The sequence below is a fragment of the Acanthopagrus latus genome, chromosome 17 (assembly GCF_904848185.1).
Source record: "Acanthopagrus latus isolate v.2019 chromosome 17, fAcaLat1.1, whole genome shotgun sequence".
NCBI classification, from domain to species: Eukaryota; Metazoa; Chordata; class Actinopteri; order Spariformes; family Sparidae; genus Acanthopagrus; species Acanthopagrus latus.
In genome coordinates this window covers 13,542,845-13,566,314 of record NC_051055.1, presented here as the reverse complement: position 1 = coordinate 13,566,314, position 23,470 = coordinate 13,542,845, and the positions used below count along the sequence as shown (strand labels likewise).

General features: G+C 41.9%; 2 protein-coding genes across 4 annotated transcripts; both read right to left on the bottom strand.

Moving 5' to 3' along the window:
- Positions 1-739: 739 nt before the first annotated feature.
- LOC119005328 (CCN family member 3-like) lies at positions 740-9,828 on the bottom strand. Of its 3 annotated transcripts, none has more exons than XM_037072854.1 (7): positions 5,138-5,186; positions 4,636-4,769; positions 4,132-4,467; positions 3,421-3,649; positions 3,070-3,324; positions 2,427-2,656; positions 740-2,257 (listed from the first exon to the last, which is right to left on the bottom strand). In XM_037072854.1, exons 3-7 carry the CDS (start codon positions 4,177-4,179, stop codon positions 1,964-1,966), a joined length of 1,056 nt encoding a protein of 351 aa, XP_036928749.1. In that variant the 5' UTR covers positions 4,180-4,467; positions 4,636-4,769; positions 5,138-5,186; the 3' UTR covers positions 740-1,963. The 3 variants fall into 3 exon arrangements, with proteins under 3 accessions (XP_036928749.1, XP_036928750.1, XP_036928751.1); XM_037072855.1 differs by having other exon boundaries at positions 4,640-4,769; XM_037072856.1 differs by lacking the exons at positions 4,636-4,769; positions 5,138-5,186 and adding an exon at positions 9,555-9,828.
- A 3,372-nt stretch (positions 9,829-13,200) lies between these two features.
- Positions 13,201-23,468, bottom strand: LOC119005910 (secretagogin-like). The gene is made up of 11 exons (XM_037074007.1): positions 23,266-23,468; positions 22,790-22,860; positions 21,083-21,175; positions 18,352-18,441; positions 17,411-17,467; positions 17,015-17,092; positions 16,362-16,417; positions 15,994-16,039; positions 15,785-15,844; positions 14,361-14,429; positions 13,201-13,813 (listed from the first exon to the last, which is right to left on the bottom strand). The coding sequence occupies exons 1-11, from the start codon at positions 23,333-23,335 to the stop codon at positions 13,685-13,687; spliced, it is 819 nt and encodes a 272-aa protein (XP_036929902.1). The 5' UTR covers positions 23,336-23,468; the 3' UTR covers positions 13,201-13,684.
- Between the last annotated feature and the right edge of the window lie 2 nt (positions 23,469-23,470).

Sequence of the window (23,470 nt, the reverse complement as noted above, 5' to 3'; positions counted from 1 at the left end):
CATAACCAACATGTGACACTGACCACACACCTCTGCTCAGCAGACACCATAACATAGCTGCAACCAGATGTGTCGACCACAGTGTCAGTCCTCCGCTGATCCAGGCTACTGATGAGCTGAAGTTTCCACTGAACAGCTATTTTAGGAAGCAGCAACAATCCTACAGGGAATAACTGGGTTTTCCACTGTGACCTTCCTGGTCGGATCAGGGATAGAGGTCAAAAGGGTCACCACCCACTCTCAGCGGGGCTCGGTAACTTCTGGGTCCCATGTGACTGAACAGTGGCGTGACTGTTGGAAGGGAATCCAGATGAAGAGGTCCACCTCAGAGGCAGATGTGTGAGGACCTTCAGGGTGTGTGTTCAGTTCCAGGGAAAGACATCATGCTATATAAACTATGTGAGAAGGGAAGGTGACCTTTGATATCATTTTATTTTCATATGAGGTGTTCAGTCTGCAATACTGATAAAAGTAGAGCAGTCATATTGTTAGCATTAGGTAACTCTTGACATACATTTGACTGACCTGTATTGACACAACACATCCATGGTAATAGTTTTTATAACAGAACAGTGTGATATAGGGCGATGATCTGTCATGCATCAGACAACCTGTGGAACCAAAGTTTATAGTGTTCATCTCTCAGCCCATATAAACACACCTGCACTGTACTGTAACATGACTAGTATTGATTAAAATAAAGAGAAGCTTTGATATGAAAAAATACGCATTTATTTTCAATTGCTGATTTTTGCAGTATTGTTCAGATCAATACAGGAACAAGCAGTGTGAAGTATAACTGAAGTAGTAAGCAAAACGACATACCAATATATACAATTCATGTTTACACTGTTACCAATTAAAGCTGTGTATTTGATACACACTCAGTGACACAAGCTATACAGCAAGTATTTACAGAACTTTTGTCATCTTAAAATAGCCAATGTTTACTTGCGCTATAATTAACAAAAAAACCCAAAACAAAAACAATCAAAAAAACAGTATATAGTCTTCCTTCTAAACCATAAAAACATAGATTTGCATTTATTGGCGGGAACATATAGACATTATGCATTTTACAATGGGGGGCAGGAAGATGCTAGAAATGACACTAAGTCACCACAGTGAGCTCTCTTTCAAAGGTTGAGCCCAGGTCAAAGTACCTAGTCCAGTTATTTCAAAAATGCGACCCAGAGTCAAAGCATTTCCATGGTAACAGCTCGCCCTATAAACCTTAACTTCCCTTTCTCTGCTCTTTCTAATCTATCAGTTGAGAAGGTCATAGGATGTGGCTGTTCTCTGTATTGGGTTTTAAGTTGTGTTATACTTTATTCGGGAGGGTGCATATAATTTAGGCGGAACAAAACACACTGTAGTTTCATGTTCTTTGTCTAAAATACTCTTAATCATGTCTGATTGACCAACCCAACTCTTAATCAAACCATCTGATTGGAGGGCTTTAAGCCACCAAGACTCCCGTGCATGTCTACACTACCCTGTGACTATTTGACCTCATGAACAAAGGCCGTTTCCTCCACATACGTAAGAACACCCACGAACAACCGATGTCTGCTGGGAGCAGCTGGTGGTATATGCTACCTGATCTCCTCAAGGTTTAAGTGCTTCAATTCTACTTAAGTGAACATGACACTTATTTGTCCACAGGATGTTACACAATTAAACCCCTTTTGAGAAGAGTGTGATACAGAACTATTCAGTTCTCTGTCATCACAACCATAAAAGGGGACTCTCATTTAATGAATCTGTTTCTGCCCATTATAAGCAGATATAATTGATTGCACAGTTGTCTGACTATTGAAGTGGGTGTATTCTACAGTCATTTTTAAATCTAATATTTAGAATCCGTGCAACTCAAAATTACTGGTTTTAGAATTACAATCAGATACAATCTTGACTTCCTGTTCATTGCGACCCTCTTATTATCTCAGAGTAGCTTGATGACCTAGAACCTCATGCCGCTGTATCCCAGCTCGGATGGCGGCCACACAGCGTTGTCTCGGGGGCAGTGGCTGTGACAGGCGCAGGTCAGGATCACCATCACCGGCCTCTTGGTGGTTTTGCCATTGGTACACCGGAAGTCCACCAGGGCGGTCTTGGTTCTGTGGGGGGTGCAGCAGCGGCCGTCTGTGCAGGAGCCGCAGTAGCGAGGGTTGTAGGCATGGACGCTGGTGCAGTTCTTATAGGAGAGGTGGACGGCAGTGTCACTCCTCACCATCCTCTGGCACTTACTGCCTCTCTGTGGGGAGAGGAAGAACTATTCATTGTACTAGTGTGTACTAAAAAAAAGTCTTTCTGTGTGATATTTATCTATTAGCCAATGTATTCTTGTGCTCCTGGCATCTAATTAAGCTAAAGCATAAAAACTTATTTGTAATGAATGGAGCATCCAGATTGTCCAAACGTACCTTTGGTGCGAGCTGTGTCAGTAGCGTCTGGTCCTGCTGGTCGTCACAGGGTCTGATCATACACAGTCGGCTCTGCTTCACCATCTCACACCGACGGTTCTTATTGGTGACCCTCGTGGACACCCCCATGCCGCAGGTTTGAGAGCAGGCGCCCCACTCTGTGGTCTGCTCAATGCAGTTCAGGCTGGCGTCGTAATTGTCAAATCTGACAGTTTCCTCCTGACGATAGGCTGAAGAAAAAGATGGACAAAGGAGTTAGTGGAGAAATAAACAACCCATCATCTATTAATTCATTCACTCATATATAACAGAAGCTTGAAAGCAAATTCTGAGAAAACTTGTCTGAAAAATGATCCTTGATCCAGACAACAGAGCGATGTATCACATCACTGTTTCACATTCCAGACTGAACAGACAACGCTGTCTCTTTCCTCCATGTTTCCTCTCCCTTTCTCAACCCTTCCTTTAACTCTTCCTTCCTTTGCTTCCTGCTCCCTCTCCTCAATCAGGTCAGAGACATGTACATAACCTCTAAACTCTGTGTCTCACACTGCAGTGACACTAACGTCAAAGAGGAATGGATGGTTGTGTCTCTGTATGCGGTTCGTCTCATCCCATCTCACCCAACATCCAGTCTACTCACCCGCCATGGCAAAACCACCCAGCGCACTGGCCTCAGCCTGGGGCTCGCACACCCACTTCTCGCAGCACTCTCCGGGCACCTGGACCCGGCGTGGCACGGGGCAGTCGGGCCCGGGCAGCATCACATCCACGGTGCAGCGAGGCACGCAGCCAATCTGCCCATCGCGGCACATGCATTGGTACTTGCAGCTGGGGAAGAAGACCTGGCCGTTCTGATAGACGGAACCATCCAAAACGCAAACGGTTCCCTCATGAGCTGAAGGAAAGAGACGGGATATTTGGTTAGAACGGATACAAATTCTCTCATTCACGCAATGACAAATGACAGGGCTTGCGTACTTCGGCCACTCACCCATACAGATGCCAGTCCTCTTGCGGATGTCTGTCCCGTATTCACATTGCAGCCCTTTACGTGTGTCACAGGGGTTCATTTCAGAGCACACCTGACCTTTCTGACGGGCACACACCAGGCAGCAGGCGCAGTCATCCAGGATCAAGGGCACCCCGGGGAGACACATGGGGGGCTCCTTTGGGCACTGGCATCTGCGAGGACACCCCTGGGACCAGGCGAGTGTGAACACCTGGGGGGGGGGGGGGGGGGGGGGATTAATAAGTTTTCTCTTTCTCTTTAAACCAATCAATAATAATAAATAATGCCATGACAACATGTACAATGCATCTAAAAATGCACTTTTAGCAATTAAAATCAATTCTGTATTCTAATTTTTACATTATACAAAAGCAGGTAAACATTTTAGAGGGTGGTGTAATCACATATATGCAGAATAGCAAGCTATGACTTCAGTAAACATTGAAACAGTTAATTGCGCAGTGAAACTGACGAGTATTGTGGGAATAAAGAGGCTAAAGTAAGTTTTCCAGTTCTTCAGTTTCAACCAGTTTAGATTTAATTTAACACTTTGTAATTACATTGTATTACATCCTTAGTTTGTAGGTTTGAAAACCTCTCAGAGCTTTTTAAAAAGAATGAAAATACTGTCATTATCAAACCTCTTCATGCAAAGAATACCTGCTGAAAAGACAATTTAAATGTAATGCCTACCTGAGCTGTGAAGAAGACAAAAAGAGCTCTCTCTGACAGATTGGTCATCTTCAGGATCAAAATGATCTCCGGTCTAAAAGATTTTCCAGTTGTTGCAGCTGAGCTGAGTCCTTTGGTTCAGGGTTGAATCTTCCCTCCTCTCTGGCTGTGGCGTAGCAGAAGGTTGTGATCTCTTTGTCGTTGTGGCTCAGGACTCGGGAGAGGAGGACCTTATATAGCCGAGCTGTCCTGCTGGCACCATGACGACAAACAGGAAGGAATGTTGGAGAGATCGCCCAGAGTGTTGGAGGAAGACGAGAGTCACATTTTTTTGTGAGGTCCTGTCAGAGAGGGTACCTAAAACATAGAGAGGTTTCAGCCTTTACATTATAATATTTCTTTAAAAATAAAATCTGGCAGTTGTTTTTTTTTTATATCCTGTAGACATGAGCCAATGTCTGATTGATCATTGTAAATTCTACAGGCCTATTTGTACATTTGTTCATCATACACTCGTCTGCTTACACACGTTTTTTTCCTCTGAAGTATCCTTATTGAGGATTCCCTGGTGCAGTCCAGGATGTTCCTGTCATTAAATGTAATCTGGGAGCTCCCTCACTTTGGGTGGCGACCCTTTGACCTCTCTCGCCGAACCCCACCTGAGAGGTCACAGTGGAAAGCACTCTTATCCCCAGTGGGATTGTTATAGCCTCCTAAAATAGCTACACAGTGGAAACTCTGGTTCATTTGTAGCTGGTATCAGTGGGGGGCTGACACTGTGGTCGACACATCTGGTCAGACATTTGTTATAGTTTCTTCCGAGCAGAGCTACGTGGATGAATTTCGGGGGTGAAACTGGCTGGATCCTTGAATAGATGCGGGGGCAGATGTTGTATGCTAATCATTTCTTAACTTGTCACATGTATGCGAGTTCATCCATGAAGTCACAGCACAGTATCATTCTTATTTCATAGATATAATATTTCATTCCTATTTATTAGCTTCTGCACTATATTATATCTCATACTTGCTTTTTCTGCCGCTGCCAGTGGTCTGTGTCAACGACGACGGTGTGACTAGAAGGTGTGTGAAAAGAAAAGAACATTCCTGTGAGAGAAGTCGTTTGATCATTTATATTCTTGATTAGTGACATGTAACATTTGGTAACACAAGCTTTATTTATCACAGTGTTAGTCGTCTTTTGTAAAGGAAATATCTAAAGTAATCTGCTTGGTCTGGACTTCATGTCCATGTGGAGTATCTATTGACTCCATCACCCAGTTAGTTAAAAAGAGAAAGAAAACTGTTCTCTTACTGGTTTGTGATTCCAGTGAGCGATGGGTAGCTCTGCCAAAATCTTGATTCAGTGCTGTTCAAACAGTTTTCCAGTGGAAGTTGAAGAATGTCAGACATCACCGGATGGTTGTGTTTGCTGGCTTTGTGTGGAGCTCGGCTCCTTTACTGCCTCTACTTTGGTCTTTTACAAGTAAATTCTGCCTCAGTTCTGCCGCTGCACCCACAATAAACAAAGCATTTTTAGCAACATTTGGATTGGGTTTTATAGCTGATGAGGATCAAAGTGATTCCGAACACGTTGTGATTGGCCCGAACACCGATCCTTCCTGGTCTTTCAACTCGCTGTGGGCAATCACTGTCAGTGCCCGAGGCTCCGTGTCTCGGTATGGCCTGGTTACTCACCGGCATCAACAAGATCAACAGGTATGACCTTAAAATGCTCTTTTCACCCCCCCAACCCCACCACCACCGTTTTTCACCTCTGTATTTCTCACAGAATACCTGATCGGAAAGATGCAAATACATGCGTCATGGAAAATGTTCAGGTTTATTTAATAAGTGACAGCTTGGCACAGCATGGCAAGAGCGCAACATCTCCCAGGAATGATGTGAAAAGTCTGCATACGCACATTCATGGTGTCTGTGAAATATTTCCACCCCACAGTATGAGAGGGATGTATGGCAGAAGACAGACAGGGGGATGGAGATGGAGGAATGAGAGGAAATCAGGCTGCTGGCCTTGAGCAGAGGAAGATGGAATCGGCAGCTGCAGCACGGAACGTCCAGTGGGTGTTTCTTAGCAAGCCTGTGATGTTTGACTGTCTGTTGCTTTTGTCCAGAGGGGGTCTGTGGTTTTACACCTTTTGTTATTGTCGCACTCGTCTTTTGTTTACCCCCTAAATGCACCTCTTCCACTGGCGGTAGGAAACGTTTCAGTGGCACTTTAAATTGAGGTTTGACACGGTCTTTTCCAAACAAAGCCCGGTCACACAGCCAAAGCCTTCAACTTACAGTCTTTGTGGCGGCCTCGTAGCTGTTGCCGTTGGGCTTTGCTGTAGGGCATCCAGCCTTTTGCCAAGCGGTCGGGGCCACACAGTCGATGCTGCCGCTGAGAGCTCGCCATGAGTTTACACGGACGGTCCAACGTCATTAATGTTTCTGCAAATTGTACAGTAAGGTGTGGTCGACCGTCTGTGTGGCGCAGTAGGCGGTGGGTTCATCGTAGTCTTTGTACATTTCCCTTTGTGACATGGCGCCATGTTCGCTGCGAGGAGAACATGCTGAAGCACATCACACCTAAATGTTGTTTCTGTACCATCATCTGTGTTAAAGTATTAGCATTCAATATTCTTTTACCTTCAAACTGTACTTGGCTGAAGCACTTCAGTACATTTAGGCCTAAATACTGTGAACTTCACTTGTGTTAGCTCTGTTAGCCAAACACGCTTCAGCGCTCTGCTAATAGCTAACTAGCTTGCCTCCTGCCAAATACAGCGCAGATTTGTTGTAGTGTTAGTAGGGTGTCCTCGGTCGATAGTGACATTATTGTGTTCTGATTTATTTGTTCATAGTCTTCGTTGGGTTCAGCTTGTCGAGGAAATGATATACTTTTGTTTCAGCAGGTGTGGTGGGAAATGGACGATTAAGACTCCAGCAGTCTGATACAGGCAGAATTCAGGGTGTGAGATGTTTTTGTATTTAGTGACTCATTTAGTTAATTGGTTTAATAGTGGGACTTTTGGGACTAATCTTCTTCCTCAAAAGTCATTTTAATGTCTTACTCCCACTCTTTAATTTACCCTGGCATAACAGTATGTACAAACCCAAAACATTCAACACCTGAAATCCATCAGAATCACGGGATGTCATGACCCGGCTCGTGAGCCCTGACAAAAGCTGGAGAGAACCAAAAGATGAACTCATTTATGTATTGGAATGAATCACAGAGTTTAAGTACCAGAGATTCAACTGTATTTGATCGGTGCTTTTCCCAGTCAAATAACTTGAAAAATTCCCAAGGTTTAAAACACCATTTCATTCAAACCAAATATTGTTTTTTAACCATTGGCTTCCAGACTTTATGCATGTTACTCCACAGCGCACTATAACTGTGTGATAGTACGTATAACATTTAGTGAAAGGAATTTTAATCACTGTTGACCCGTCTGTGTTGTCGGACATAAAATGGAAATGTTAGCTTAATGGTCTATACAACCAGAGAGTTAAAGCCTCTCAGATGTTGCTGCAGGGATTGTTTGTATTTGAATGGGAGTTCATCTCAGGCTCCGTTGGGTTCAGGGAGAGTCTGTAGGTCCTGTAAAAAGAAATGGGTGCTTGTTGAGATCATTTGCTCAGGGAAGAAGAGGTGTTTGTCGTGTGTGCCATCGTCAAAATCTCTCTGCCATTCACTTTCTAACAGGCCAATTTCTCCTTCAACTCATCTCATTCCCACAAGTGCAGCAGTCATCAGTTTACATCACATATGAAACTGAGTGCTCTTCATAATTCAAATTCTTGCCAGGTGGCAGCAAGGCAGTGGGTTTAACAGCCTGGGAGGCCACCGCAAATCTCTCACTCAGGGATTATTTGCTGTACGCCACTATACATGAGCTGAGACACAGGCGCAGAGGCAGATGTGTCTTCTCGTGGGTGGCGGCGGATGGACGCAATATGGAGCCCGTGCTAATAAAACACGCAGTATGGAAAACTCCCAGGCTGCGTTTCAAGAGGATGACTTAGTGGCATCCTGTGTAGAAGAGGAACGGGAGATATTAGAGAATCGAGAGACCGAGGTGTCGATTTAACACTGTAGTTGGTGGTTGTCCTTCCAATTGTGCCAGTTTGCTCATGAAATCGTGCAATAATCTTTTTGGAAACATCGAACAAAGTCAAATATGGGAAAGTTTTCTCCACTTGTTGGTTATTGGTGCCAGTGGCCATAGAGTATCAGATGAATTACAATCTCCCGTTCGATGCCGCTCAAGTTCCTCGCAGCGTCTCTGACAGGACACCATGTTGCATATCGACACCTTGTCACAGTTTGCAGCCGTGGATGGACTGAATCTTTTCCACGGTGATGTTTGTTTTGACTCCTCCTCGGTGCTGAACACGTGGCTGCCGCTTGGGGGAGATCTCACAAGAAAACAAACAAAAATATTTGAATTTACGGCCACATTTTTACAGGTGTTATTTTTAGCAGTGCAGAGAGAGCAGTGAAAACAGAACAGACCCAGGGAGGTCTGACGGGAGAGATGTAAGACAGATATATCATCCTAGAGAGGATCAGATCGCAGCTTGAACTTGAAGATAAATGATTATCACTGAATTTCTATGTACATGCAAAAGGCATTTGCAGAATAACTTTCTGTCAATGTCATATTTAAAAGTTTGTTGCTAAGTGCTTATTTGAAACGACATTGCTGTTTGAAATACTTGCCCAGATGTCAAAGTGGTCCTAGTTTAAAAACATGGCATTTCATCTTCATTCACAGAGTTCCACATGTGTTTGGGGCGATGGATGTAAATCTAAAGTGTTTGTCACGAGAGCCATTCAATTGGTTGAGAAAGTGACATTTTGCTTTATTTACCCAACACCATTTTAAGTGCAGGTCCCTTTTTACGAAGTTTACCTGTTGTAAGCGTTGAAATGTCGTGTGACGTACTCGCACTTTATGATTGTTGGCGCTACAAATGAACTGTTCGCAGCCTCAGCTCCGTTCTCTCTGTAGTAAATGCTTCCTTTCTCGTAGCAAAGTGTGAATGTTTTTCCTCGTGCAAGATTTGGCTTCTTGCTTACTGGAAAGATTTACAAAAACAGTGTTGTAAATCTTACATTTTATCTGTTTTTTTGCTGCCGCTGCACAACATTCATTTAAAAATACCGCAAAATATGTTTTCAGTCTTGAGTGGTCTTCTCATTTATCAGACAGTTGTCCAATATCAACTACCTTAAATCAGATCCATTATAATCCTCAATAATAAAAGTAAACACGTTGCAATTTCAAAAATGAATGGACTGATAACAAGATAATAATAACGAAAGATATTTGAAATTCCAGCAACGTAATCTGTTGGTACACTGTGTGTTATCTTTGCTTGACATAGGATAGAAGTTAATTGAACTTGCAGGCACAAATTTCAACATGTACCTCTGCCAATCGTAGCTTTCTCCTCTGACTGACCTTCTGTCGTAAAGGTTGCTGACGTGCTTGGCTGAAACCATGGCAACCAGTGACCTGGCAGATCCATACATTGTGAATTATGTTTACAATTCAGCTTACAGGTCCCGTGAACTGCATTTCTCCCTGGCATTTTGGGAATGGGAATGTTAGGTTTCACCTAGGAGAGGGACAGAAACGTAACCTTAAAGAAGGGCGGTGGGAGACTTATAAGGGTTACAATTTACAACACTGTTCTTGTTTGTTGTTTACTCAGTGAGAATGCTCTGGAGCTGGAGAAGAAAAGAAGAAAGAGAGGAAGGAAAAGGCATGACAAAGGTACTGGAGGTCAGTCGTCTGTCTTTGTGAAGAGCCTGCTGCCATAACCTTTACTCGTGTCATTTTACCAAGCACGGACACCTATATACCAGAATCATGCAGCAAGACAGCTATGTAAAAAAAAAAAAAAATGGCTGTAAAGCAGTTTAACTAAAGTAATGGCTGTGCATGAAAAAAGTAACATAAATATCTGTTTCAGGATGAGTGGACAGTGTTTGCTAATATGAAGCAGGATTAGAAACTCAAAAGACTAGCCATCCTGTTTATTGTCAGCATCACAACTGTTGGGTTGTGACACCGAGCCTCCCAAGACATTCATTGTTGGGTTGTGACCTTTGATGGCTATTGTAATTATGATGGAAGGAACACAAAGACTTTTGTTCAGAGGGCTTCTGTGCATGTCCCGTATGGAACCAAAAGTCAGTGAGTTAATTCAACTTGTGTACAGTAGTTAATGTCTCTTTTTCAGTTGTGAAATCCTGAGCTTTGCAGGTCAGACACAGGCAATGTAAAAGTCTGGCTCTGCCTCCTTTTTTTTGTTTTTGAAATCCAGCCCTTCGTTAATAAAACAAGTTGTAGTAGTACAGCATGTTATTCACTTGAATCAAAATATCATTCAGTGACCGCAACACTTCAGTCCGACCACTAGAGGGCAGCAATAAGCAATGTGAACCTAAATGATGAGCTGTATGGAGGGGAGGGGCTCTCACTCCATCTCTCTCTCTCTCTCTCTCTCTCTCTCTCTCTGTCTCTCTCTCTCTGTCTGTCTCTCTCTCTCTGTCTGTCTCTCTCTCTCTGTCTCTCTCTCTCTGTCTCTCTCACACTCAATCTAACAGCTGTACCATTAGTATTAAGATGGCCTCCGGCAAACACAGCGGTAATAAATCAGCAGGCATTGCTCCAGCAGTGTGTTGTCTGTTCAGGTCAGGTGTTTGTTATTAATAAATTCAGTGTCCCTTCAGCAGTTTATATTGTACCACCTTGTCTGTGATTATAAACTAACCAGGTTCAGGTGAAGAAACACACACAATGTGTCTAGTCTTTCCTTTTATTGATATTTCAAGGTCTCGAGTAAGAGGCAATTCATGCTCACATTCATCTGCGTCACAGGCAGCGGAACTTTTCTACTTCATTTCTTAGATAATTTAAGGGGCCATTCTTCATTATCAGCTATACCAGAAAAAACAGTTGGTGAGTGCTTATTTTACAAGCTTAAGACTTAAATGCACAAGACAGATTGTTATACACAGCGTGCCCTTATGTCCACAGTATCTCTCTTCATTTTTCCTGATTTGGATCAGTCGAGTTGTGTTTGTGGCTTCAGCCTCACAACAGATCACGGACCAGAGCTGTAAAGCCCCAGGTGTAACACATGTTGATGTGACAGCAATGAAACACCGTTAAATAGATCTTAAGAATTTAGCTTCACCTAACCGCTTGGTAACCTGTTTATGAGCCTGGAGCAGGGCTGGTAACATCACTACTGAATATGTGGAAACTTTTTATAGACAGGAAATTATTTAAATTGGAAAAAACACAGGTTGTTATGTGCTACATTTCAGTTATACTTGATATAAAGGTCCTAAAGTGTTAGTTAATAGGGGAAAAGGCCCTTATATGACATTACAAAATACATTAACATAATAAGACTATATAGGTACAGCGTAGTATATTATATTTTTACGGACACTAAAGAGTGTTAATTTCAAGAAGCTATCAGAAGCTGCTGTCAAATATTGATAACAATTAATATATCAAAAAAATAATAATTGCTGATATTTAATTTATAAAGGGTTTTGTTTAGCGACAAGGTCAAGAGAGTCAGCGGTCGGGCTTCCTTTTTCTAGATTAAGATACTGTCTTGGAAGGATGACATTCACGAAATCATAACAGCAGATATGAGGAAATGAGTGTAACACGTTCAGCCTGTTATTCATCTAAAACAGAACTTAACTCAACAGGAAATGTTTTCCGGGAGTAAGAGAGAAAACAACCAGGCAAACCAAATCTTCTCATCTTACTGTCACTTTATAATTATGGATGATTGAATTATATGTTATTCTGCAACTGAAAGGAAATATATAATTGATCCATTAGAGACCCAGAGAATCATCAGAATAGCATTTTATTGAAATTCACTGTAATGGTTGATTCCCCTGTGTAAATGAGGCCTGTGATGTGGTGAGGAGTGAAGCTTTCAGCCCAAATGGGGAACTGTTTGTTTAGTAGCAGCTGTGTAGCAGCCGCTCCGCCCACACAAATACACACTCACAAGTCCTCCACTGTACAGCACAGACAGTACACACATGCAAACACTCACACAAGTTTACCAATGTATATAACACTGCGAACAGTCTCTTATTTAATGTTTGTGGTTGTTTCTCTCTGTTTGACGAGCACACGGACGGAGATGGAGGCCGCGTGAAACCGCACACTGCAGCCTTGTGGCGACTCGAAGGTCAATCAGGTGGTCTGGGACAAAATCAAGCTTTTAGGTCTGCACCATTAACTTCCTTTTAGTGGCCGGAGGGGTTTCCATCTACTTAACTCTGTTTGTTTCCTTCTCCTTGACAAATAAAGACTCGCCCTGTCAGCTTGTTGCATCTCACAGGAGAGCATTCACGGTGACCTGCGTTACAGTTTATCTGCTAGAAATGAAACTGGTCAAATGTTTAGACCTCAGCGTGAATAGATCTATTTTAGTTTACACTGCAGAACAGTGTTTCATTTTCTTTAGTGCTGGTGACTCATTACTTTCTTTAAAACATGTTCTGCATTGGTGTTTTTGAAAGGTATATTTAATCAGTCACTGTATTAACAATGTGAAATCCAGGGAACAATCCTATTGTATTCATTTTGTATATTCCACTAAATGCCATGTACAGTACAGTGTGATGGCAAGTAGATGAGTACTTTCAAACAGCTGTCAGTGACTCATCAGTGAAGGCTAGACAGCCTTTTGAATCATTTGCATACAATCCCATGTCTCCACAGCATTTCTGAATTTCCTAACAGATGCTACAGAAAACACCAGGCAACAGCCTGTCAACACTCACTCGCTCGCACTAAAAATAGTAATTCTTAATTACAGTTAAAGAATTTTTAAAACATACAGTGATCATTAGCAATATAGAATGAGTATATTTTAAGAATTCCTATTAAATCATCAGATCGAAATGTTACTTGTAAATTATTTTGATTATTTTAATTAATGCACAAATGTGGCTTTTCAGAATGTTTCAGAGAGTTTTATTTGCACACACAAGTATGCACATGAATAAGAGACGAGAAAATGTAGTATTCTCATCACTTGTCATCATTTTATTCATTCATCAGCACATTGTATTAAGCTTACAAGTGTCCTTAGGCAGAGAAACATGCGAATGCCCAAACATAAGAATTGGCCAATGTACTCCAGCTCCACACTAAAGACCAGACCTTTATATCTACACGAACATGTTCACCGACTAACAAACTTATTTAATAAAATTGAGATTAATAAAACACAAATCAATCAATCATTTCACATTCACATCTCATCCTCCTCCTTTGGCTGACAACATGCACAGGAAACACTGTCATTTCAAGTCATAGCAGATGCATAAATTCATTTTGTTTTTCATCACGCAGTATCAGCTTGTTTTTTTCTATCACATCCAGGATCAAATAACTCTTCATGAACATTGACCTTTAAGTAATCCCGTAGTCAGACACGTCGAAACAACACTCCACCATTACTGACTATACAACAAATGCAGACACAGTGTTCTTGATTTTCCTAACTAAGCTTTAGGTTTGACGCCCAGACACAGAGCCAGCTCGTTTCTCTGGATCTTTCCGTCCTTGTTGACGTCACAGTGACGCAGCAGGACGACTCGCAGCTTGTCCAGCTCGGGACCGGTGATGTTGGGCTGGAGAGGACAGATGACAGAGGAACATTAAGCCTTTAACGAAGTGGTTTCGGTCAGCCATATTTTTAAGAGTTTTTAACAAGCGTGCATCATCAGTGCCACCACTATAAATTGACAGTTATTACGGATGAGACGGGTAACAGGCAGTCACTCACTGCCTCATTGGCTAGCAGTGTTAGCACACACCAAGGCAGAGAACACTAGAGGACATATTGACTGGAGACATGCTACTGTTAAGCTTTATAAAGGAGAGAGGCTTGTGTGAGTACAAACTACCATCATGACACACAACAACTCCGAGAGTAGAGACAGATGTTTGGAGAATGGTTAATGAAATCAAAGACTTATTTGCAAAGTGCAGACAAAGTAGCGGTTACTGGTATTTGCAAGCACCAGATAATAATTTAATGCGACTATTCAAATATGGAAATGACTTAAAATCTCTAGAACATGCACAGATGTTGTACACCTGTAAACTGCAACAATTGTACACAACTGTAGTATCTAAATGTTAGAAAAAACAAAAATCAGCAGCGCAGTGTCTTACCCTGACTAGCCCCATCATATCTTTGATTAAACCGTCGACCTCGGGACCCTCCAGTGCTCCTGTCTTACTCTGTAGAGACAGAAAAAAAAGAGAACGGTAACAATAAAGAGTTCAGAGAGAAACAAAGAGAAGAAATGACAGGAATGGAGTGCAGATTACTTCCAATTTACTGTACATCCCACTCACATCATTCAGTCATTCAGTGGTTTTCTGTTTTTCTGGGCGTATTCATTGGTGGGGCCGGAACGCTTCCCCAAGAGTGCAGGGATGCTTACTAGCCTGGGGTGTTTGCCAGGCATCACTGCTCAGAAATACATTTGTTGCAAATATCCACCTCCAGATTACGCACATGATTTGAAGCAGAATCACACCCGTGGTACTTGACAGTGTCACTCTGCAGGAAATGTCATTTGATTTGATTTAAGCGCTTGAAGACGCAGCCATGGTGTAAAACACGACAGTGACGCGCTGCAGATCACATTGTTCCCACCGTGTTGATCCTCCAGTACGGTAAAAGTGCATCAGGCCTACCACACATTAAATATTGAAATGATGTCCATGTTGTTTCCTGACCACACACTGTTAACCGTAATGCTACTTGTCTTGTGGAGAATTGCTTTTCTACCCCGACTCATAGTTTAAGACCAGAAAAAACTTGAAAAACAGCTTCCGTGAACATTAAATTAAGTACAGGCAGAATAAAAAGCTTTCAAATTAATCATTACTTCATACCAGACAAAGTCATCTGTAAAGTCATCATGATTTTACAGAACAGGAGAAGCTTATCTGTGACTCCTGACTCCTATCTGGGGCTTTGCTGAGAGTTAACTCATCCTCCCAGAGAGTGACTTGACATTATAATAGGTGCTTTGCTTTATTATGCTTCATTACTGAGGTGAGGGAGCTAATTGGATTCATTGCTGTCTTACCAAGTCCTACTCTGCACAGAGGCACACATTGTGCCAGTTTGAGAGCGCTACTAATTGGGAATGGAAAATGTTAAGTGTCTGTGATTCCTGCCTTTACTGAAGAGCCACAATCATGGGTAACATATAAGGAATGAATCTGTTGCTCTATGGAGAAGTGCTGTTTGATATTTCTTTGCTATAGGCTAATGCACTTTGCCTTTATACAGCTTTGTGGCATCAGGGGACTGCTTTGCTAATGGGAGTTTTAAAAGGAAGTTGTTGTGGGCAGTTCTTGTCCGTCCACCTCCTCGGGCTAGCCCCTGGTTTAAACCTACATTACTGAAGGATCACAGCAAAGGGTTGTAAATAGTTCAGAAGTGCAACAGACATTAGAAAAAGGATGATTACGCCTCAGAGGCTGTTCCTTAAACCAACATACAGTACCTTAAGTCCGCATTTTAAAATCATTTGCTGCTGCTCATTTTGTGTCCCACCCCGTTATGTTATTGTACTTACAACGTCATAATGGGCAAAGATCTTGTCAAAGTCTCTCTTTCGCTCCTCTTTGCCGCAGGCCTTGGGAATTGAAGAAAGGAGTTTAAAAAAGTGGAGAATATTGAGTGAAAGAAATAAGAAATAAAACAGAAAATAACTTTAAATTAAACTGTCACATGATTTAACCTCATGTTTTCCATCAGCCAAATAAAAAGTAACAATGCACTTACATCCATTTGGAACTGGAGCAGGAAATTCTCTTCTAAAGCCAAGATTCTAATTGTGAAAGAAAAATACATTGAACAAGAATTCAAGTTATTGAAGAGAAGAATATTCAGTGACATGAGATTTGAACTTTTTCGTCTTATCAGATACAATATAAGACTTTAAATACACAGTACGCAGCAGTGGATGTTCAGCCATGTTTTATTGTATATTTCTTTAAAACTCCACCTTAGATTGGTACATGTGTTATTTAGTTTTAGTGATATTGGCTTTTGGCATAACCTGATAATTTCTCTCTTTAATGGCTGTTTTACCATCTGCCAACAGACACATCAAGATTTCTCAATGCATTGTCCTGCTCTTTGAAAAGTACCTGGCCAAGTCGTTCAAATCCAAACAGCCATCCTTGTTTCTGTCAAAGATTTTCATCTGCAAGAAAAAGCAATATGTGGTGAGATGCATGGAAATATGCCAGGCGTCACACCACCTGTGACTCTAGAGTCAACTCATCCCTCGTCCTGACTTTGAGCTTGAACCAATCTCTGCCAAATTGAATTCTGTAATCTAAAGGAGGTGGCTATCTAAGACTCTGGGTTTTCATAAAGGTATCTCAGGGAGACGGTGCAGAAATACACAGGTGACACAGCTGGGTCACTTCTTTTGACAGCTGTGACTGCACACAAAATCTCAGGAAAGAGGTATCACAAGTGAAAAGTCCCCCCGAACAACTGCTGGTTTTATTCTGCAGCACAACATTTTAGAAAGCAGTTTTTTGGCAGGATAGTTTATTGAGTGTTTTCAGTCTTTGTGTCGTTTTGAGGAAAGCTGTTTCACAAGGTCTTTCCATTTCCAACCGGTCCTCTAAGAACAACCAGTATTAATGTTTATTGTTAGGCAGTGACCTCTAGTGGCCTTAGTAATTATGACAGGTGCAAAGGAGAAGGTCAGGGGACATAGTACAATGGAGACAAAGGCCACAGTGTGTGTGTGAGTTTGTATGTGTGGGTGAGTGAACAGTATCACTACCATTGTGTCTGTGTACTCCTCAAGCTTGTCGGACGACACTTCCTTGTGATGCTCTAGGAACAGGTCTTTCAGGAAGGCCTAAGGGACACAAGTTTAACACACAATCAGATGAAACAATCAACACTTTATTCAAAGCTGATTCCAAAAGAAGACGATCAAACACATTCAACTGAGTCACAGCGTTGGCTTTTATTTTATGCACCGGAAATCTCTCTTCTCAAGTCAAATATGTTGTGAGAAGCTGGAAAACGACATCACGACAACAACATCTCGCAGTGTGACAGAACGGACAATAGTCACCGTCTGCCAGTGCCACTATGGAAGGTTGCTCCTTGAGCAGAAACGAGATGTGTAATAGGTTCTGCTATGTGAGGGTCTTTGTGCTGATAACCTTACCTTGAGCTCCTGAGCTGATATGTAGCCGCTGCAGTCGACATCATACTTCCTCCATATCTACAGTGGGCGGGGAAGGGCAAATTGATCAGTGCTAACATGCAGTGTACCCCTGTTATATATGAAATTGAATTAGCTGTCGTGTCATCATAGCTAATTGCGCTGTGTTGTGTTTTGATAGGACGTTCGCCATGAGAACTGGAATTCGCTGTAGAAATATCACACCTGATCAGATGCAAAATACACATTAAGATGTTATCAGAGTTAAAAAGAACTGCAGTGAGTCTAACAAACACTACCCAGCCTCAGTGAAAAGGCTACACTGGTCCAGTCCGGTCAGAATTCACAGCTGGGCGGTTGCTCGAATGCTTCCTCATACTTGCATGTGTTGCAATGACGAGTCACATCTGGTTTTTCGCTGCCACTTTCGTTTTTTCTTAGAATTCACCACCATTGAAAGCTGTACAGAGAACGTATGCTGGGGGTTTGTTTTTAGAATGTCATGAGATTTAGTGAGAGAAACTAAAGAGAAACTTTAAGTTTAGGGGTTGGGACTTGAGTGCAAAGACTTGAGACTTAGTTGTGACATGCATAAGAATAAGTACTATTTATAAATTGTACAACCTAAATTCTTAGTTCAAATGATGTTGGATGGTTATATATTTGACTGTCATTCCCAGCCCGTCAAATACTGACGCTGTGGGTTGGTCGAGTTGGGAGTGAGACTTGGTAATCATCTGTCTTATGACATTTAGACTGTTCTTTAGGCTTAAGCTTGATCTTTGGTGCTCTGATTCTTTACCGTCATGTGTTTTGGTTTTACTGCTGCTGTACAGTCTTCTCATAACCTCTCACTGACACATTGAGTAGTTTGGTGGATGAGGCTCATCTCGTGCCATCTTTTCTTACCTCAGAGAAATGCTTGTTGTTGTCTGTGACCTCACCTTAATGAAGTCAACGCTGTTGTCCAGAGGAGCTTCTCTGCGGAATACTAACAGGAAGTTCTCGTCTTCAGGGAGGATCATATTGGCCAACTGGAAAACATGTCAGAGAGCAGAGGTCGGGACGTGAAGCAGCGATCGGATTGTAAACCATGCGGTCAATGATAATAACGTTCTAGGAGGCCTTCCATCTCGTTAGGTCTTGTTTATTTCACTGTTGGAGAGAACAACCGGCAAGTTTACGATCTGGGCTCGCAACGTTGATCAGATCAGGGGTCAGTTTTTATTAGATTTTCTACAAATGGATCCAGTGAATTTTCTTGTCTGTGGATCATCTCAATACACCGGATAAACCGGGGCACTGTACACGTGAAAGTCACATTTTTTCAAGACAACTTTTATGTCAAGTGGCAGCAGAACGCTCCCTTGCAGATACCTCACGGCCCCTGCAACTACCTGACATGACTGCAGTGATACAATGAGGCACGGCTTAGAATTCATGTTTTCTGCTCTCCGCCAGCTCCTCCTGGCTCCGCTCCAGTTCATGTTACTCTTCTCTTGTCTGTCCTTCTTTTAATAGTATCAGCCTTCCATTAGCAGATTAAACTGGCCCCCATAATCAGTCTGAATACACAACGAAGATGATACTGCAGTCATTTCGATCATGACACTGAAAACGTGCTCACAGTAAGAAGCGCAATGCACCAACAGTGATGCCAACTCCAGTAGAGCTGGAGGTTCACAAAAGAAACAATGATGAGTGCACTGGGAAGAAAGTCTTGCCAGCGTTCGGTGTTTCCAAACGACGATGTCTCAGTTTAGTTAGAAAAGCAAAGCAAATAAATATTGGGATTCAGCAATATGGAAATCATGCAAAAGAAGGTGCAACTGGAGAACAAACAGTTTACATAAAATAGCCTGCAAGGTACCTCCTGTAGTACCAGCATAGTGTAACTGGTCTGACGGTGTAGACATCAATGAATGGCAGTTCAAATATGAACGACATATTGAAACCCAAATTTGTTCAAAAATATCCACCCACTGAACTGAGTCCCTGCCAGATCCAGGACTGCCATGTTTTTAAATGAGAGAATGTTTCCAAATGCAGGATTAAACCTATTAATTTACAATAAATGCTGCACAGTTGCTAACCCTGCAGTATGGCATATCACATCTGTGCAACAGTGAGTAGGTAAGTGTCTGAACAAAGTGCACGACGGGCCGGTCATATGGCACTGAACCACAGCAGTAACAGCCTTTCAGGCAGCTTTTGTCTCACAGGATACTGTGGCTTTCTGATAGGCTTGCTAACTTCCTTCCTAATATACACAGAGCAGAGAAAAGCAGTATACAGCATGAGTAAGGAGCACAAATTACCATGAACACAAAAAATGATCAGCAGATACATATAAAGCATTCACGTTAACTGCGTGAGCCTAAATTTTTACTACTGGCAGCAGGGAGCACGGACTTGTTGAACCTGATACTGACCTGATTCAGTGGATCAAGTGCTTATGAGCAATCGACACTTCAGTGTAGTACAACGATGATGATGCATTTTATTTAAAGGTTCCTTTCAAAACACTCAAGGACACCACACATAACAACAACAGTACATCAAAAATCAGGAAACATTTAAGTGCAATTGTGAAAATAAAATAAATAAATAAATATGAAGATGCAGCTACATAGTGATGAAACTGAATGTGTGTTCAGTTTCTTTGTCACTGTAAAGGCAGCTATATTAGAAAGGAAAACCACTCCTCAGAGGCTACTGTACACAGAGGTCTGACCACACTGTTCCTGCGTCAGCCACAGCAAATCATTGTGTCTTCGACTGGCCACGTATGGCAGACAGTTATTGATTTATCATTTTAGCTTTATGAGTAAAAACTAAAGCTTTCTGGGTCTATGGGTGCAACCCATTAAGGGATTGACCCACTCAGTGGATCATGGGTTAGTTTCTCGTAAATGAGTGTTCTTATGAAGAACGGCTGCTGTGCAAAGACCTGCATCAATTATGCAGAGTGAAGCCCGGGAAGGCGCTGTCATCAAACGGTGCACTTTATATTTCTCAGAAACAGACACAGCCTGTTAATTTGTCAGTCAAGTTTGATTTCCTCCAATTTGTTAATGAACTGACTCAATTAAAAAGCCATTTGAGAATCTTTCATTATTTACCAGCTATTTGTTTTGTTTTCTTGAGAGACCTACTTAACAGTCCAAATGGATCACTATAATTTTTCCCAATTCTATTCAGATTAAATTTTGCATAGACATGGTGTTGTATATAGAGATTTGGTCTGGTCTGAGCACTGCTCTCCTCTGTCTGACTCTTCACTGCAGGATGGCTCAGCCTGCCCCACAGCAGTCCCGGAAATTCGTTTTCATTGTGCTTGAATATGGTACAGGCTGTAATATAATTGTCATGGAGACATGAGATAAATAAGAGATGAAGAGGAGATGGAAGGGTGAGTGGAACAGATGAGTCCGAGAGAGACAGAGTGGACAGAGGAAGGGAGGAATATGCACCACTCGATGATGGGATGAGTGCTTTGGAGTGGATTCTGATCTTTAACGTATTTAAAGGTGTTCTATCTTCTCTGTGGCTGGCGTGAAATATGGAACATGCATGCAGACACAAACATAAATAAAGAGACCTACCGTTTAGTATAAAGGAAATGATGGTAAAGGAAATGGGTGAGTGATTCAAGACATAGAGTTCATGTAGTACCTCCTGAATCTGTAGTTTCCCGTCAGCAGTAACATCGTAGGCCGACATAAACCTTTGCTTCAGTCTCTGGACTCTCTCCTCAGTCACTTTCTCCTGGAGATATGTAACAAATCAACATCAGATGGATATTCTTGCCCCAAAGTTACCATTAATAATTCACTCTGTATGTTTAACTGGACACAGATATCATGATGATACAGTACATGATAGGTTAAGCTGAAATTAAAACAACTTCAAACAACAAATACAGATTTTGAAGGACAAATACGCTACTGGCTGAGTCACAGTTATTTTAAGAAATGTCGCCATGGATACTCCTATTTTCTTCTCTCAAGCTCTGCTTTCTCAACCCCGGGCTAACTGTTCGTAGCTCACTCTGCATGTCCCTGGTTTGTCTAGTGTTACTAATAAACAGACCAAAAGTTCAGAGCTTGCTTATCAGACTTCAGAATCACATTTTCTTTTCCTGTAAAGAAAAAGTTCTTCCTCAACCAGAGCTCGGTCTGAAGCTTGAGGCGACTGAGCGCCAGAATATTTTCTAGCTGTTGACTTTACATATTTGGGAGCCAAGCTTACAGCCTCTCTTTGTAAACCCTCGATCACTGTACTGTAACTATAGAAACCTGTTGATCTGTGGGGATGAGGTCTGAATCATGGCTCCGTGCAGAGCAGGGCACACAGTTTGCAGACTGCAAGGTGCCTGAGCTTTGCTCATTACTGAGAGACAGGCATTTATCTTCAGCATCACCCTCACCAGATACGCTTGTTTGGCGCCAGCAATCTCCTGTTGCTAGGCAGAAGTTTGTGCACTATTGACACTGTGTACGCTTCGTAACAAACTCATCTATGCACTGGGTTTCACCCATATATTCAACCTGCAGTGTAGAACATGCAAATTCATTCAGGTTAATATGAGAAATTGATTTGAAATATGTTGGGTCACGAAGAAGAAATCAGCACAACTGTTGCACAAGAGGACATCAAGCACCATGTGACTCACCCAATACTTCAACAGCTTGATAGAATTTAATGAGCGACTGTGTGGCTGTGTTTCTCTGTAGCTCCAGATACATGCACACAACAGAACTTATCCTGGGGGCAAACATCCGATGGACAAAGTGACATGTGGCCTGTTTGTTTAAGTACCCCCATTAGTATCCAAGGGAGTTCGGTGACACACTCGAACACACTAGAAGGTGACCAAATAGCTCGATGTTCATTTTCACTGGTCAGGGAGAAGGCTGCCTGACCAGAGCTCTTTAATTGTGTTGTGTTTAACATCGTTACAGTCACCCCACCCTTCCAGATAGCAGCGTGGAGGTTCAGCTGCCCACACAGCATCAGATCATAAATGCTGTCCAAAGCCAAATGTACATCGTAGGGAAATTAAAAAAAAAAAAAAAAGGTACCCTAAATGAGATAATGAATCACAACATACGGAAATTAATTACCATTGTCTGCCAACAATTGACTGCAGTGGCAAATCTAAAAATAATTTGTGGCCTTTTTTCTATCATGAGAACATTTATATCTTAGTGTAATCTATATGGCACAGAGGTGGACAAATTGCAATGATATCATATACATTTGTCAATGTCTGAGGGTAATAATGTTGCAGTCAGTTGCTTTGTTCCCATTCAGCTGAACTGTATTGAACTGCTGTCATCACAAGTTCAGGATGAATTCATCCAAACAAAGGTGACTCACCTGTGGACCGAGTCTCTTCATCATGTGACGGAAAAATTCATCAAGCTCTTTGCCCTCAATGTAGCCGTTATCTGTCAAAGAATAAAAAAAAAAAAAATGAAAGTTGCGCAAGTCCCTGGGTTGTATACCTTGTGAAGAAAAATAGAATTTTACACTGAATTCAACAAGTGACTTTATCATGATTTTCTTATTTTCAGCCTGGACCTGTGTAAAGTCTTCCTCCTCCCTAGTGTTGTGCACATACCACTACTTTAGGTTTGTTGATATAGTCAATGTAGTTATTTTTCAATCACAAGAATTTAACACAAGAATTCAAAATACTTCCCACAAGCAGGACTCACAAATATATTACCACAGATACTTCATACACTTAATATCAAGCACAGGGAAGACTATATATTAAAAGAGCAACATATCTATCTGCTTTAGTGGTTTTTAGTGAGAGAAAATATGAACATGTCATTGACTGTTCTCACCATCTGCATCGAAGTGTTGCCAGATTTCCAGAAAACCCGCTGCATCCAGGTTGTCGAAGGCACTGTCCATGTTAACGAAGAAAAGGTCAAAGTAAGCTGCAAACTTTAACACATGAAACAAAGAGGACTGAGTGAAGTGACACACTACTCAGCTGTCTGCTTGGTTGACATATGCTCTTTTCTGACTTTGTGAAAAACCACACCT

Coding starts and splice junctions, on each gene's coding strand:
- LOC119005328 (XM_037072856.1), bottom strand. CDS start 4,179: ATGACCAATCTGTCAGAGAGAGCTCTTTTTGTCTTCTTCACAGCTCAG. Junction 3,325..3,420: donor GAGGACTGGCATCTGTATGG/GTGAGTGGCCGA, acceptor TCTTTCCTTCAG/CTCATGAGGGAACCGTTTGC. Junction 2,258..2,426: donor TGACACAGCTCGCACCAAAG/GTACGTTTGGAC, acceptor CTCTCCCCACAG/AGAGGCAGTAAGTGCCAGAG.
- LOC119005910 (XM_037074007.1), bottom strand. CDS start 23,335: ATGGACAGTGCCTTCGACAACCTGGATGCAGCGGGTTTTCTGGAAATC. Junction 21,176..22,789: donor TGAAGAGACTCGGTCCACAG/GTGAGTCACCTT, acceptor ACATATCTCCAG/GAGAAAGTGACTGAGGAGAG. Junction 13,814..14,360: donor ATATGATGGGGCTAGTCAGG/GTAAGACACTGC, acceptor TGTCCTCTCCAG/CCCAACATCACCGGTCCCGA.